Source organism: Bubalus bubalis, chromosome 16 (genome assembly GCF_019923935.1).
Source record: "Bubalus bubalis isolate 160015118507 breed Murrah chromosome 16, NDDB_SH_1, whole genome shotgun sequence".
In the NCBI taxonomy this organism is placed as follows: Eukaryota; Metazoa; Chordata; class Mammalia; order Artiodactyla; family Bovidae; genus Bubalus; species Bubalus bubalis.
The window spans coordinates 68,259,368-68,275,985 of NC_059172.1; the positions used below are offsets into that span (position 1 = coordinate 68,259,368).

General features: G+C 38.0%; 1 protein-coding gene across 1 annotated transcript; it reads left to right on the forward strand.

The window, feature by feature from the left end:
* The first annotated feature begins 519 nt into the window (after positions 1–519).
* Positions 520–9,111, forward strand: SLN (sarcolipin). Its single transcript, XM_025266949.2, has 4 exons — positions 520–613; positions 718–777; positions 4,690–4,806; positions 8,716–9,111. Exons 2-4 carry the CDS (start codon positions 745–747, stop codon positions 8,884–8,886), a joined length of 321 nt encoding a protein of 106 aa, XP_025122734.2. The 5' UTR covers positions 520–613; positions 718–744; the 3' UTR covers positions 8,887–9,111.
* Positions 9,112–16,618: the final 7,507 nt, after the last annotated feature.

A 16,618-nucleotide genomic window follows, 5' to 3' on the forward strand; every position in this document is an offset into this window, starting at 1 on the left:
AGAAAAATAACAAAACCAATATGAAAAATGGGAGTGTTTTGAGGGCAGCTGGTATATAGCCTAATACTAAATACATTTTTTTGGCTGCTCCTTTCTTTTTCTCTCCTTCAGCAGCTATGTTTAATGGGCTGAGAGAAAGCTGTTTGCTTGCAGAATCTTATTATAGACCAGAAATACACTTGTTCCAGAGAAGAGTAATTTAATTGGTTCCAAGTCAAATGATGTTAACAGGTGTCCCCTCACCAATCCAGGACTTAAAATGGGTTATTATAAACAGAACTAATACGTATTTTTCTGGCTTTTGCTCCCATTTGTTATGCAAGACTGCATGCCCCTATAATGTTCCTCCTGATTATTTCTAACAGCTTTAGGAGGTGGTTGACATGTGCTCATGCACACGTACCGTCAGCTACCACATAATGCCTGCCATTTTCTTGCCCTTTAGCTCAAGTTCTTCTCTGCTGCCATCTGCAACTAAGGCCTGCACAGCTTAATATAAACTGCAAGGAAGTCTTGATCAGTATTTCTGCTTCTGCCAGGCTCCGTGACACTTCAGTGGAAGGACATTACATTGCTGGTTCCATGGATACACGAGGTCCACGAGAAGGCACAGGTAGAGGGAGAATCTCTCTGTCCCTTTCAGTGTTCCACACTGCTGAGCTTAATTGTCAGAGTTATTTATAGAGCTTTTATCCATAGCTCTCTCTCTTCCCCTAGGACCCAAGCAAGCTGTACTGGAGTAGGATGGGTAGTGCGTGCGTCTGGTGGCCTTGGAAGGTACCTCTAACATGTGACTGTAATTGAGGTGGACTCCAGCTGCTGTGCTCTGAAATCATAATCAGGTTTTCACAGAGGCGATGCTTCCCTGGCTGCTCTCAGTCAAGAATTGAGCATGGGAGTAATACAAAGGGGGACACCCTGAGATTCATGGGACACTTCTGATAGATATCTTTGATCTGAAGTTTCCTAACTAGCTTTGTCAAACTTTCCTTAGAACTAGTCTTATAGTCCAATCGCCCTTCCTTTTTTTCTCTCATGAGCATTTTGCCAAATACATTTTTCTTTTTGCATATTTAGTCCCATCTTGGCATCTTGCTTCTCATAGGACCTAGATTAGCACAGGGCATCTGTTATGTGCAACAGAATAGCTTAAATATTCACCCTTTTGCTAAACCACTTGTATCTTCTTGATGACTCCCCTTCAAAGGAATTTTCTCTCCCAGGTGGCTTTTAGGTCCTTTTACAAATAGATTTGATGTAGACTTCAGTTTCCTCCACCCAGGTTTGCCTGGCATGCTCAGACACATCTAGATCTCAGGAGGAGATGTGATGTGATGGAGGCTCAAACTAAGCCCCTTGCTATATATCCTAGAGCATCTATTATGATTCTTTACCAGTTCAACGTGTGGTTAGAGAAACTAAAGAAACACAGGCAACTATCCTTGCTTTTGAAATTAAAATTCAGTTAGTGAGATAAAAATCACACATCTGCCACAAGTGGCTTAAAATGCAGATAATAATCATTGATTTTTCAAGGACATAAAGAGAGCTTCAAGAAATATGGTTTCGTCTTTCTCTGGGTTTCTACTTATATGGGATAATGACAGATAATAGCAGAAAGCTGTTTCTTTCCATCTGTGCAGGTCCATGATCAGTTGAATGTGAAGATGTGGAGGTGAGAGAGGCACATAATCATCATACTCATTACTGTGATGGGCTGAGCCCACCGCCTTTCATCAAGGGCTTACTGAATTCTCCCACTGTGTCAGAGACTTGTTGATTCATGGACTGACATGATGTCTTCACTTTTTGCTTCCCAAAGTAAAAAGGTGGATAGAAATTGAGAATAAATTGAAGAAGTTAGTTTAGCTTATAATGAGGCATAAGAACTCAACATTGATTTTCAAAGGGTAAAATATTTTAGAGTTAAGAATGTATATAACATATGGGGTGGGAAGAAATAAATGCCAATTAGCTCTTCAATACCATTGTCAATATGCATGTTGTTTTCTTAGTAAAAGGCCTTTGGATAAATTCTAGATTAACAGGGATAGAAATAATGTCAAAGATTACTAGTTTAGTATGTCCTCCTGCTGATGGGAAGGACAGCACCTTGAAAGAAAGTTAATATGGAATGTTATATCATGGGAATTGCTCACAGAAAAGAAAATACCAAGAGAATTAAGTAAAACTAATTTGAAGGCAAATTTTCTTTGGTAGTGAGGTTTGAAATCTTATTATTCCCGCCTTTTAATTGAGAGACAATATGCTGATTTTTTTTTTTTTTTTTTTTGAACTTGCAGATCCTCAGGGTTAAACTTGGGGTTGAATGGCTGTCATGTGACTTTGGGTGGCTTGCAAATTCTTCAGGAGAGAGTTAGGTCAACTAACAAGAAGCTAAATGCTCAGTATTATCTCATGATATCACAGGATAAACCATTAATATCAAGAAGCTTCTGAAGTATCTATCTGGGAATTTGTCAGTGCACGAGGAACAACAATCCCTGGAATAATGTTAGACAAACTTAAATGGGACAACCAAACAATGAAACAGACTCATGAATAAGCAGTAGGATTTTATCTTTCAAGTTACATTTCATTGATAATTGAAGTTGACCAAGTAAATAAAATTAACAGTATTGGTGAGATATGTTAACCAATCCCCATTGTATTTAGCATTTTAAATATTGGAGAGCTAATTCCTATTCCAACATACACAAAATAAATGCTTGTCCCATAAATCCAATACCAACACATGGTACAGTACAAGTAATTTAATTCTGCAAGAATTATAAAAGATAAAGGCTTTTCAAGAATCAGATTCCTTTACTGAAAATATCTTGCAAATTTGAGATTGTGTCTATGTAACCTCAAACATGACTAAAAAGTAATATATACTTTTTTCCTTTTGGGTGCTGATATTAAATTTTCTTTATGCTTTTATATTTTCAATATATTACAATAAATATATAACTTCTTAACTGGACAAAAATTAATTTTAAGTGGTTAATAAAGGAATGGGTGTGACTCAGTGAGTAGGGAAACATTCCTAATATTTGAAACAATCTGGCAAAGGCTTGGAAGCAAAAGACAGAAATCTGACTACATTCAAGGAGTTTGCCAGTGTTTGACTGAACTATAATTTCTATATCCTACCTATCACTTCAGTAAGCCTTGTCTTTTAACAAGGCATGTGACAACAGAATGTTGTATTAAGGTTCCCCAACATTGAGTTTATATCAAAAATGAAGAAATGGAGTGGAAAGTTTTTGTTTTAGTAATATTTCTAGTTCATGAGGAATAATGGGGAAAAGTTTGGAGAAGGAAATGGCAACCCACTCCAGTATTCTTGTCTGGAGAATCCCATGGACAGAGGAGCCTGGTGAGCCACAGTCCATAGAGTTGCACAGAGTTGGACATGACTGAAGCGACTGAGCATGCATGCATACACGGGATTTTCTTTATGTCTTCCGGGAATATATTATTTTGATTGATGCTGCCTGGGAATTCAGAGGGGAAGTTTGTTCTGTTATCCATAAAGAAAGAATTTGATGAACAAACACAGTTGCTGGGGTCATGCTTAATGGATGTATTTCCAAGTTCAGTTAAATACTTTGTGCTCATTTGCTCAGTCATGTCCAACTCTTTGTGACCTCATGGACTGTAGCCTGCCAGTCTCCTCTGTCCATGGGATTTCCCAGGCAAGAATACTTGAGTGGGTTGCCATTTTCTTCTCCAGGGATCTTCCTGACCCAGGGATGGAACCCATGTCTGTTGCATTGGTGGGCAGAATCTTTACCACTGAGCCACCAGGGAGGCCCTGTTAAACACTTTAGATGTTCCATTTACCACCAGACACCTAAAATATTTATTACAAACTCATTCTAGTAGTCAAACGTTAGTACATGTTTATATTTGAATGTTACACAATTTTATTTCTTTCAGATATATTCTATAACTCATGCTTTCCACTAGTTTGTACCAGTTCTCCTGCTACCTCCAGTCTATCCGAATGAGTGAGTTTTGCTGTATGGGTTTACTGCTGTATTAGAACATTGACAGAGATATATAAACTATGGCTTCCACAGCTGTTTCAGATGAAACTGTATATTAATGTGTAAACTTGCAACATACAGCTTAGCGGGAAAGTTATGTGGAACAGGTGATTGGGGAGATAGTTTTCACCACTTGGACTAAAGTCAATTTTGAAGGAGCTAAAAGATGCCTATCGAATTCTGGTGCATGTATGTGGTTTGAGGAGTGTGTGTGCATGGCAGAGAATTCTTTATACTTCAAAAAAGCTGAAAATATGGGTGGTTAAATGAAGTTACATTTTTACACCCTCATATGCTAAGTGGAAGAGGCAGCCAAATGCGGTAAAAATTTGTTAATATTAGTCTATCATTCTCGGTTTACAGTGTTTTGAACACATATTAGAGATACTTGTGAAGATGTAAAAGATGAATTTAAAACCTACATTAATTGTACCAAAAGTCAACTGGAAAGAAAAGGATTTTAAGTCCTTGAGCTTTTATTAATAATACAAATTCGCAGCCAAAGGAATAGCCTTAGTCAACACATTTCCATGTCCCCCTAAACACAAATAGCCTCCAACCTTTGGAGGTTGTTCCTTCGAGATGTTTCACCAGTGACATCACAGTGATTGCCACCTCCCTTGGACTACTTTAGGCCCTGCCCAGAGCCCAGAAGTCCAGACAGCCTGGGAGACAAGCAGAAGTTGGAGCCCAAGTTGGAGAGAGAGAGGAGAAGCCTTCTGCAGCCCAGTGTGTCCTTGACTCTATTCAGGTAACAGCAGGGTTTTTAAGCTTAGCATACAGTGTGTATGTGTGTACAAGTTGCAAATAAGAAAAGCACAGGAATATTTACATTTCTTAATGAAATAGACAATGCCTATTGTACACAGTGTTTCTTAGACTAGAAAGTGAATATTATTGATTCTTGTTTTCCTTTTTTTTCACCTTATGGCATGCATTTTCTCCCTTCCTATATGGCATGCATTTTCTCCCTTCCTATATGGCATGCATTTTCTCCCTTCCTATTAAAAAATATCATACAGGAAAATATGTCTTCCATCTTTTCAAAGTCTCCATTCAAAGAAAGTCAATATCAAACAGTTTATTCAGAGTTCTTCTGTTTTTTCACTTTGAATCATATACTGTGATCTTGATGTCAGGAAAGATTTAAAATGAGGCCAAAATTGTCTTTGTGGGTTAACAGCAGAAAAATGGAAGATTTCTGATCTGAGGTTTTACTTAACTTTGGTATAAATGTGTGTGAAATTAGAGCCCACTCCCTATAGATAGCTTATATGTTGATTGAATTGGATTCATTAGAAATTCCCACCTTAATGCTGTGTTTTATTACTTTAAAAACATACAAAACAACAGCATTTAAGCTTACTATCAAAGTGCAAGATATAGTAAGAGGTAAACCATAGGTAATAAAGAAGTGTGATTAGTAGCTGTCAATTCAGAGACCATTGTAAAAAACGTGGAGTCCATAAAACATACCCTTTGAACAATTATTGTAAGGCAACACCTGTATAAATATCACTCAGGTCAAGAAATTGTCATTGGCACACTCCAGAATTCCATTCTTGATCACTTTTCCCTTTTGCCTCATCATCAGTAATTGTCATCTTAATTGTTGAGCTAGTCTTATCCATGGTTTTCTTTATAATTTTACCATTTCTGTCTGCGTTCCTAAACAATATAGTTAAATTTCCTGTTTTTGGGTTTGAAGAAATAGAAGTACATTCTGTGTTTCTTTTTGTAAATTCTTCTTTTGCTTCATAGTTATTTTTGTGAAATCCACCCATCTTATTATGTGGTGCTGTAGTTCATATATTTTATTTGCTCTATAATATTTGAAAGTATGAACATACCACAATTCACATTCATTCTATTGCTGATGAACATTTGAGTTGTTTCCAGCTTAGGGATATTATGAAAATGTTGCTATGAACATTCTTATACATATAAATCCTGGTATATATGTGCTTGAGTTTCTAAAGTCAGAGTGAAAGAGCCAGATAAAAGAGAATCAACATTATCATCCTTAATTTTAAAATGTCAAATTGTTTTCCCAAAGGTCAAAAATTTACACTAGTCAGGTCAGTTATTTGTGGTTATCATTCATGTTATCACTCCTACAGAGTAACCACAATCCAACAACTATTTCCAGTCTGCCAGTTCTAGTTCTGCCTCTAACTTGCTATGTGTCATCACACAAACAACTTAACCTCTCTCTAAAAGTCACTTTCTTAGCAATAATCTTGGGAGAGAGAAAAATCACAAAACTTGCCTGAATTGTAAAAGTCACAGTTGTGAAGGTCACATGAACAAAGCTCTGGACAACTTTCAGCAACATTTTCTGAATATGTTCCTGTCGGGTCACAGTCTCATAAGATTTGATGGGACAGTTATTTTGCCCTCCCTGGGCAAAATAATGGGTTGTTTTGATCATTGTAAATAAGGCCTCATATTTTTTACATATCTTTGTACTTCTTTGGGACTTACTCAAATAAATTAGTGTTTGGACCAGGATTTAATTTCATTAATAAATCCATAAGGAAGAATCTGCTTTAGAGTCTTTAGATTCTTTTGTTCTTAGGCTCCTTGCCTGAATTCATCAACTTCCTGTTTTCTGCTCTGATGTACATGCTTATACATTCTCTCTACTTCCTTAATACTTTATTTTTTTCTGTTTACTTTCTCCTTCAAGCAAATCTTTGTAAAGATTTTCATTGGAAATGGTGTAGAGGGCAAAAATATAAGTAAGAATTAAAAGGAAAGTGAAACATTAATCAGTTACCATTGGTCATCTTTTAAACCAACATTCAACAACGTACCTGTTAATATAATCTTATCTGAACTTATGTGTTATAGCAACAATAACATAAAACATTAAAAAGGATCATTTGACTGGTTTATGCAATTAATAATTTGGTACACTAATAATAAAAGAAATATAGTAATTATAATTCATAATTCAGGGGAGACTTCTTCCCCCTGAACTTCCACTTTAGAAAATAAAACACTTTTTCCCCTTAAACTTTTTCTACTCCATAGTAGAACTTTTGCTCTAAATATTTAAAATTTTATTTTTAATCTTTACTTTCATTTGGTTTGCATATACACAGTGTCAATTATGCCACATCACTGGAAGTAATAATTTTATGTTTCTCAAAGCATGATTTTCCACAAGTATTATCTATACAGGCTATAAAGATACCACCCTCACTTTTTGAAGTGTTTACAATATAAGCACATTCTGGACTTGACTAAAAATAGCTGGCACAAGCCCTTGTTGAAATAGAAGTACCCATGGGGTTAACACTTGCTGTTTGGACTGAGTGCCTGTTATGTGAGGGACTTTTGGTTGACCCCAGTAGGCTCTATGCCCAATGCAGGGATTTCAAGAGGCCAAGCAGCTGTTGAAACTACTTAATGCTTTCACAGGGTTAGACAAAGATAGATCAGCTCGAAACTTGAAAAATTATGGTATCCTACCTCTGTATGTAATTTGAAGCAAGACAAATTGTAAGCCATAACTTTTTTTTTTTTTTTTTTTCTGTTTTGGTGACCTTACTTGGTGGTAGCAAAGCAAGCAAGCATGCACACACACATACGCACAGAAGTTGGAGAAAGAAAAATGCAATATTTTGTATTTTGTCAAGTGAAAGTTGAGTGACTTTTTGTGACCCCATGGACTATACAGTCCATGGAATTCTCCAGGCCAGAATACTGGAGTGGGTAGCCTTCCCCTTCTCCAGGGCATCTTCCCAACCCAAGGATCGAAACTAGGTCTCCCACATTGCAGGCAGATTGTTTACCAGCTGAGCCACAAGGGAAGCCCAAGAAGACTGGAGTGGGTAGCCCATCTCTTCTCCAGTGTATCTTCCTGACCCAGGAATTGAACCAAGGTCTCCTGCATTGCAGGTGGATTCTTTACCAACTGAGTTATGAGGGAAGCCCCATAGCATCAATATAATCATCACAGGAAAATAATCAGAACTGTATTGGTCTTTTTGACATCAGGCCTAGTGAGAAAAAAAAAAAAAAAAAAAAGGCTCTCTGTGTAAGTCAAGGTTTCTCAGAGAAACAGAATCTACAGGGAGGGTATGTGTATGTGTGTGTAATATAATTGGCTTATATGATTGTGGAGGCTGGCAAGTCCAAAATCTTCAGGGGAAATTAGAGGCTGGAGACCCAGAGAAAAGTAATAATTCTAGTCCAAACATAGTCTGGAGGTTAGATATCTGAAATCAAAGTATTGGCAGGGTTGATTTCTTCTGAGGCCTGTCCTTGGCTTGCATATGACCATCTTCTCCCTGTGTCTTCATATGGTCTTCCTTTTGCATAAGTTTGTGTCCTAATCTCTTCTTATAAGGATAACAGTCATATTGGATTAGGACCCATCTTAATTACCTCATTTTAATTTAACCCATTTTAATTTAACCCATCTGATTACCTCTTGAAAGACCCTATCTCCAAATATAACCACATTCCTCAATTAAAAAATATATATATATAGTTGCATCCCAAGATACTGGGCATTAGGATTTCAACATGTGAATTTAGAATGGGGGATACAATTCAGCCTATCACACATTTCCCTTCCATAATGCTTCTATTTCCTTTGAGGAAAGAATGCTCACTAATTTCTTATGTTTTCTTTGTTACTTTCTAATAGGAGGTAAGGACAAGCAGGAGGTCTTTGGTGTGCCCTCAGAAGTTTGCCTTCAGTTCTCACCAAGCCACTCTGAGAATGGAACGATCCACCCGGGAGCTGTGTCTCAACTTCACCGTTGTCCTGATTACAGTCATCCTTATATGGCTCCTTGTGAGGTCCTATCAGTACTGAGATGCCACAGCTCCTGGAATTGACTGCAATGCTCCAGGGCTGTCTTCTGTATGCCCTGCCATCCCACTGCTGTCATGGGATGCCTTTTCTGGCACCCCATGGCACTTCTGACCAGTTTGCACAATATCTGGGGTGCCTCCAGAGCTGCTCTCAATGGCTTCAAAATGTTTGCCAGTAAGCATTAGATTTATTCCCCATTTCTTACTGCAAATGTGTTAGACAAGCCACAAGGTTAAAAGTAAACTGGATTCATGATGACATAGAATGTTAACAAGCTCCTGATCTGTCTCACCACACATCCCTTCAACCCACACTCAGCAACCAAACTCTAAATCAACCTGCCAGAAGAAAGAAATGCTAAAGGAAGTCTTTGTCAGCCCCTATAACTATCATGTGAATAAAGTTAAGTCAACCAAAAATAAGACTTTTAGAATTTATTTTAGCTTCTATTTGTGATACTGCATTTAATCCTTGACTGAGACTGAAGTGACAAATGTTACAATATTTCTAGCATTTGAGATAAGCCAAGATCTTCCAACTGCTGAGGATTTGAAACCAAGTCAATTAAGAGTGTCATATTTCAAACAATTCCATTGGTTGAGTGTTCCTCAAACTTTCCTTCTGAATTAGTCCCAAGGGCAAAGGGAAAATAAATCCATTTCACTAGGAGGTCTGGAATACAGCCTGAACTGTTCACTAAAAGCACAAAATTTATTTGAAGCCTTGTTTTATCATTTTTATCATTATGATCAAAATTATATCATTGACAAAGAGGTATATTTTATTCTGTAATATCTCCATTTGCTTTAATATATATATTTACATTATTTCCCCTTGAGTAAAACTGAAACATGAGTCATGTCCCTAAGAGTTGCATATTCCAGTTTGGTTATACTCATTATGCAAATAGAGCTAGTCGCTAATAAACTACAGTTGTAACAGAGAATAGAAAATACAACATTCATGTTTGTGAATATATGAAATAGACATTTCTTTTTTTTTTAATTTTATTTTATTTTTAAACTTTACAATATTGTATTGGTTTTGCCAAATATCGAAATGAATCCGCCACAGGTATACATGTGTTCCCCATCCTGGACCCTCCTCCCTCCTCCCTCCCCATGCCATCCCTCTGGGTCGTCCCAGTGCACCAGTCCCAAGCACCCAGTATCGTGCATCGAACCTGGACTGGCGACTCGTTCCATATATGATATTATACGTATTTCAATGCCATTCTCCCAAATCATCCCACCCTCTCCCTCTCCCACAGAGTCCAAAAGACTGTTCTATACATCAGTGTCTCTTTTGCTGGAAATAGACATTTCTTAAGCCTGTTGCTAGAAAACCCCACACTAGACAGATCACATTTGTTCTCTGTGCTAATCTCAAGGTAACCACGGAGAAAGGGAGTACTGTTAAGCCTCATTTTTCATAGTACCCCTCATAAAGGCAATCCTTACTGAATGTAGCCTATCACTGCCTTTGCCTGCCTAGCATTGTGATTCTCATCCCTGGAGGCAGTTTATTTACTTAGGGGTGATTTTTCAAAATGTTGATTCTGGGTGCTCCTCACACTAATTAAATAAAAATCTCAGGGGGTAGAAGCCAAGAATCTGCATTTTCCAAAAGTCCTCTAGATAAATATATTGTGTAGCCAGAGGTGAGAAACACTGATACCTACACCAGTACTTCTCAAACTTTGATGTGATTATGAATCCCTGGGAGGACTTTTTCAAATGCAGATTCCAGTTCAGTTTGAATTCTGATTTAGTCTGTATTGGGGCCTGAGACTCTGCATTTTAAACAAGCTACTTAATGATGCCAGTGCTATAGTCTATGGTCTCCACAGATTTAGCAGATTAGAACTGTGGAATTAGTACATTAGAATCACCTGGAACCTTCAGAAAATGACCCAAGCTTGAGCCCTATTTCCAGGAGTTTCTAACATCACTCTTCTGGGACTGAATCCGAGCATTATTTATTTTTAAAAGGATTCCAGGTGATTCTAATGTGCAGCCAAGGCTAAGAACCCTGAAAGACATAAAGGAAAAAAAGTGTTATTATTTTGATGGATTCCCACAAAATTTGAGAAACAACTGTGTATGGTCCTCAATGTCATGTTCCCAATTTCAGAGTCAGACTACACATATGGATATGCAATTGTTAATGATTTAGTGTGCAGCATGCTAACTCATGGGCACATGGCTCCAGGCCCCTTGGTAGAGAGTTACTAGTCCTTTTCTTACTCAAAGAAAATCTCAGAAAATCTACCAATGTTTGTATATGTGTTTGAGAAGGTATGTGTGTGGTAGTGGAGAGGGGAATGGACAGAAAAATGATAAATTCTGTTCCCCTGAGTGTTGGTGCCAACATTTACAACAGGTACCATTTATTGAGTCTATTGTATATGAAGCCCTGAATTGGGCACTCCCTATGCATTATTTCCATTTAGCAGATGTGAGAACTGAGGATCGTAGGCCTCACTAACCAGATATGAGTAGTGAAGCTAGGATGACAAAAATGCCCAATTAATTTCTGTTGGGGACTGCATACAAACCATGTTTAACTATAGATCTCTAAACCATTAGAGTATAAAATTTTACCCTCACATTCTTTAGCATTACAAAACATCAGCCTAGTTAAAGATAATAGTAATCTTCTATGCATATTTCTTGCTTGTCAGTCCTCACCTGCTTTTTCTCTATTTTCATGTGATTGGATCTACTGATAGAATCTGTTATGGGTCATTTTTGAAGAGGTAGGACATCCTTTAGCTGGGACTAGTAATTTTGCCTAATTTCTCCCATGTTCAAGAGTCTTAGTCATCATTAAATTCCAGTCTCATTTAATAGTCTCTTTTAATGTATAATCTTTCCTATGGCCTGAGTTGTCCTGAATCATCACAGTACTATATCAATATTGGCCCTAGTCACTCAAAAGCTGTCCAGTTACCCCCAAATAAGATGCTAGCTCTCCTCAGGAACCAAAATGCTGAATTATGTTTGCTAAACAAAATTATAGCTCATAGACTTGAGCTTACATAGCTTCCCTCTCTTTAATTCATTCATTAATTATAATTATGTGAAACTACAGGTAGCTTATTGTACTAGTCCCTGGGGCTAAAACGGAGAATGAGATGAACAAGCCCCGTTCTCGTGTAGAATATGATTTACCAAAGGAGACACAAACAGATGATCATCATGGCATAAGCTCTTTGACAAGGGAAGGATAGGATGTTATTGGAGGAGATTCTAGGAAAAGGAGACAGCATTAATAAAGATCTAAAGGTCAGAAGTGAAGTGAAGTGAAGTTGCTCAGTTGTGTCCAGCTCTTTGCAACTGCATGAACTGTAGCCTACCAGGTTCCTCTGTCCACGAGATTTTCCAGGCAAGAATACTGGAGTGGGTTGCCATTTCCTTCTCCAGAGAGCATGACATAATTCAGGAAATTGAAAGTATCTAATAGCTGAAGTATAGAATACCTCTCCAATCATTGGCAGAAGTTATACCACATAAGGACAGATCTCAAGATTCTGACTTGAGTTGATTTCTGAGTTGAACTACCTCTGGGATCCCTCATTGTCAAGCCTCCTGCCACTGACATTTTTCTAAATGATGTCTATGTCTACACAGATACTAGACTTTGAGTCTTGGAACACCTCGCAACATTTATCCATAACCGTCAGAACAGTCCTCCCCAATAACCATCATACTGTTTGCACAGCTCTCTGTTGGGTAATGGTCTCTTCCTATAATAAATTCTGGGATGCCAAGATCCAAGAATATCTTAAAGTTGAGCTGCTCTCACAATGCCAACAAACCATACGAATTTTAAAAGGAAGGTGCTGTTGGCTTACACTTTTATTCTAGTCTCCCCTAAACTACTTAATTGGGCATCTTTTGCAACATCTCATTTTTATCTAACAATTTTTTACATTGAGGTAACACACATGCTTTTATCAGTTTCTAGCAGCACCAACACAACATCTGGTCACCAGCTCCTCTCCCTAGAACTGCCAGTAATTAGCCTTTTAAGCATAAGAAATTATCCAGATAATTCATGATACAAACCATAGCTCTAAGAAAAAAGCCCCAAGATACTCCAACCTGATCAGCCTTCATAACCACATTTCCATCTCGGCTCCACTGACCCAGACATGAGTGTGTGAATATTGTTATAAAATGGTAGTGCTGCTATTGTTTTCTTCTAATTTGGGGCTCTGTCAATCTAGAAGCCATCTCAAGGGGAGAGGCCCCCTTTCACTTCCACTGGGACCTAATACTTTTTGCCATTCCCAGCTGTCCCTCAGTTGCTTTGGTACATGATCCTTGCCATTCCTACATGGGGTTCCAGAGCCTACCTTGAGAAGGTAGAGTTCATCTGTCACCACCTTGAAATTCCATCACCCAGAATCCTGTCCTGAGAGCCCAGAGCACCCCCAGTAGTTAGAGACAAACTAAACAAATTCTGTCCCCTTTTCCTCTGAATATGTTACCTTTTAGAGATATATTTTATCATTATCTTGCTTTCAGAATGTTTTTTAAAAAATTTGACCCAGAAGAGCCTTCTTAGTTGATCCATGTAGCTTCTCTTCTGTTTACCTATCCTTCTTATCCCCCCTCCCACCACCTCTTATTTCCAACTATTTTCGACATTTGTAGTTTTCAAGTGTGCCATGCTCTTTTATCAATCCTAAAGGAAATCAGTCCTGAATATTCACTGGAAGGACTGATGCAGAAGCTCCAATACTTTGGCCACTTGATATGAAAAGCAGACTTATTGGAAAAGACCCTGATGCTGGGAAAGATTGAAGGCAGGAGGAGAAGGGGATGATAGACAATGAGATGGTGATGGACATGAGTTTGAGCAAACTCCAGGAGTTGGTGATGGACAGGGAAGCCTGGCATGCTGCAGTCCATGGGGTTGCAAATAGTTGGGCATGACTGAGAGACTGAACTGAACTGATGCTGTCCTATACTGAAGTGAGCTTGCACATCTATTCCCTTTGCCCTAAATTTTCTCTCTTTCTTCCCCTGACATTAATTTGTTAAGATTGCAATTAGGTGTTCTTGAAACTTATCCCCAGGCAATTCCGTTTTCTGAGCCTCATTCCGAACATGCTCATAGCACTTATCACATTCTATGATTTGTTTTTGTGTCTCTCCTATGTTTGTTTCTCATCTATGAGTGAGTGAGTGAAGTCGCTCAGTTGTGTCCGACTCTTTGCGACCCCATGGACTGTAGCCCCCCGGCCTCCTCCGTCCGTGAGATTCTCCAGGCAAGAATACTGGAGTGGGTTGCCATTTCCTTCTCCAGGGTTTTCATCTATGGGGACTCTATTCAATGCTAAATTTTAGTTCCTAGTTGGTCCATTATTATCATTAGATATGTATCTATTGAACATATCAATAAATGTTTGGTTAGATAGAAAAATGCTTGGAATAGACATGTACGCATTTCTATTATTAGATTATTGAGCTGTGCTCCCACAGTATAATATAAAGAGGGGGCATGAAATCTGTAATTCTAACAGTTCTGTTACAGTAATGAGCAAACTAAACTTCTTTTAAATTATGAGCAGTTGAAGCAACTTTTCCAAAGGCAGTTTACTGCTCTATGAAATATTCATGGTGCTTGCTTCTTTTGATCTAAATCTATCATCATTCTGAATAGTTTGAGATGTTTATGATTGACTCATCAAACCCAGTATATTGGGTACATTTTAAAATTTATCTACAAATAAGGTAAATACTGGGGAAATTTCATTTTTCAAACTTCATACAGGTAGGGTTAATTAACTTCACTTATAAACAGCATATTTAAATAAATCTTATTTCACATCTACTGTGTTAGGAACTTAAGTATTTAATTTCCTTTTATTCTGTGAAGTGTTTAGCTTTTATTGATAACTTTTATTTTAAAAGGAGAAGGTTGAGGCTCAGAAAGGACAAATAACCAGCTCTCAAACACAGAGCTAATGAAACGCAGAGATGACAGGCAGATTCAGTTCTTTCCAACTCAGATCAGAGAGAGCTTCTTCCAATCACCATGGCTGCACCTCTGTGCTGTCAGACAGATTCTATAGCAGAAGGCACAGTCTCTTACTCTGGACTTAAAGTGCCAAAGATGGCATATATCAAAAACCTCTAGGCAAATACTTTAATTGCTCTACCACTCAATCATATGGGGTGTACAACTTATAAAATGATATTTACCAAGAGTTTAAAACAAAGTCTTGGAATCATCTTTTCTTTGTCTATCAAAAGAGCAGTGGACAAGAAGGAATAAGAATACTCATGGCTAATTAAGCTAATAAAAATTATTGTTGATTAAAATATTTGTTCTTTGATGCCAGAGTTGTTGCCTGCTCTGGGTCCATCATGTCCCTCAGTGGTGGTAGGCCTTCTTTGTGTGTGTCTAGGTGTGGGTGTGATTGTGGGTGTGTGTATTTATATTTACTTAGTTATGCAGTTTGCATGCATGCTAAGTTGCTTCAGTCATATCCAACTATTTGCATCCCTATGGACTGTAGCCTGCCAGGTTCTTCTATCCATGGGATTCTCCAGGTAAGAATACTGGAGTGAGTTACCATTTTCTCCTCTAGGGGATCTTCCCAACCCATGCATCGAATCCAGGTCTCTTATGTCTCTTGCATTGGCAGACTGGTTCTTGCCAATGCAAGTAGCCTCTAACACCAGCTGGGAGGTCCATCTGGGGAAAAACTAATCAAACATAGTGAACAAGCACAGAGATATATGTTGTTGGGGAAATAGTTTATAGACTATGTGCTGTGCTTAGTTGCTCAGTCGTGTTCTACTCTTTTCCCACCAGGCTCCTCTGTCCATGGGGATTCTCCAGGCAAGGATACTGAAGTGGGTTGCCATGCTGTCCTCCAGGGGATCTTCCCAACACAGGGATTGAACCCAGGCCTCCTGCATTGCAGGCAGATTCTTTTCTAAGCTACCAGGGAAGCCCTTTATAGGCTATATATTTTATCAATTATATCGAATTATCACACATACATTTTATGTTTGCTTTTAGCAATAGACTTAAAGCAATCAGTAGTACATGTCATGAGTAGGTATATTCTGCAATGACTTCACAAAAAAATTTTCTTTCCATCCTGAACACTGAGGCAAAAGTATAGCTAGAAGTAAAACAGTAGCTTGGCATTTTGATAGGGAGACAAACACCCAGTAAATAGTACTACTGATTTAGTGGGATAGGTCTTATAGGAGTGGTCTAGGTTTTAGGGTCAGTTGTCTATCACTGCTGTTGTCTTCTTCTTGACCTTTTGAAGGTATATTTTCTCTATTTGAACGTTGTTTTCATGGTGAGTTTGAGGTCAGAAATCCTCTCACTAGTCCAGTCCAGTTCAGGACCTTTTAAAGTGGGGAATATGAAGTCTAGAGTTAATTCCTTTAGTTTCACTGCAAATGAACTAGTTAAGAATTCTTCCATCTGGATTGGAGAAAATCCTTTAAATAATGCCTTTTCCAGTATGTACAGTCTCCTGGTTGTTGTTCATGAAGCACCTGACCTTCATCCAAAGATATATTACTGTGTTGAACTTCAAAATGGTCTTAGAATGTCCTTTTAATAATTCAATTAAACATTACAATAATGTAACATAGCAACAAGGAGCCATCTAAGAAGAGAGTCTTAGGCATCAAGTACCAAACCTCAAGACAATTAACAATATAAGAATTTAATATCCACAAAGGTACATTAC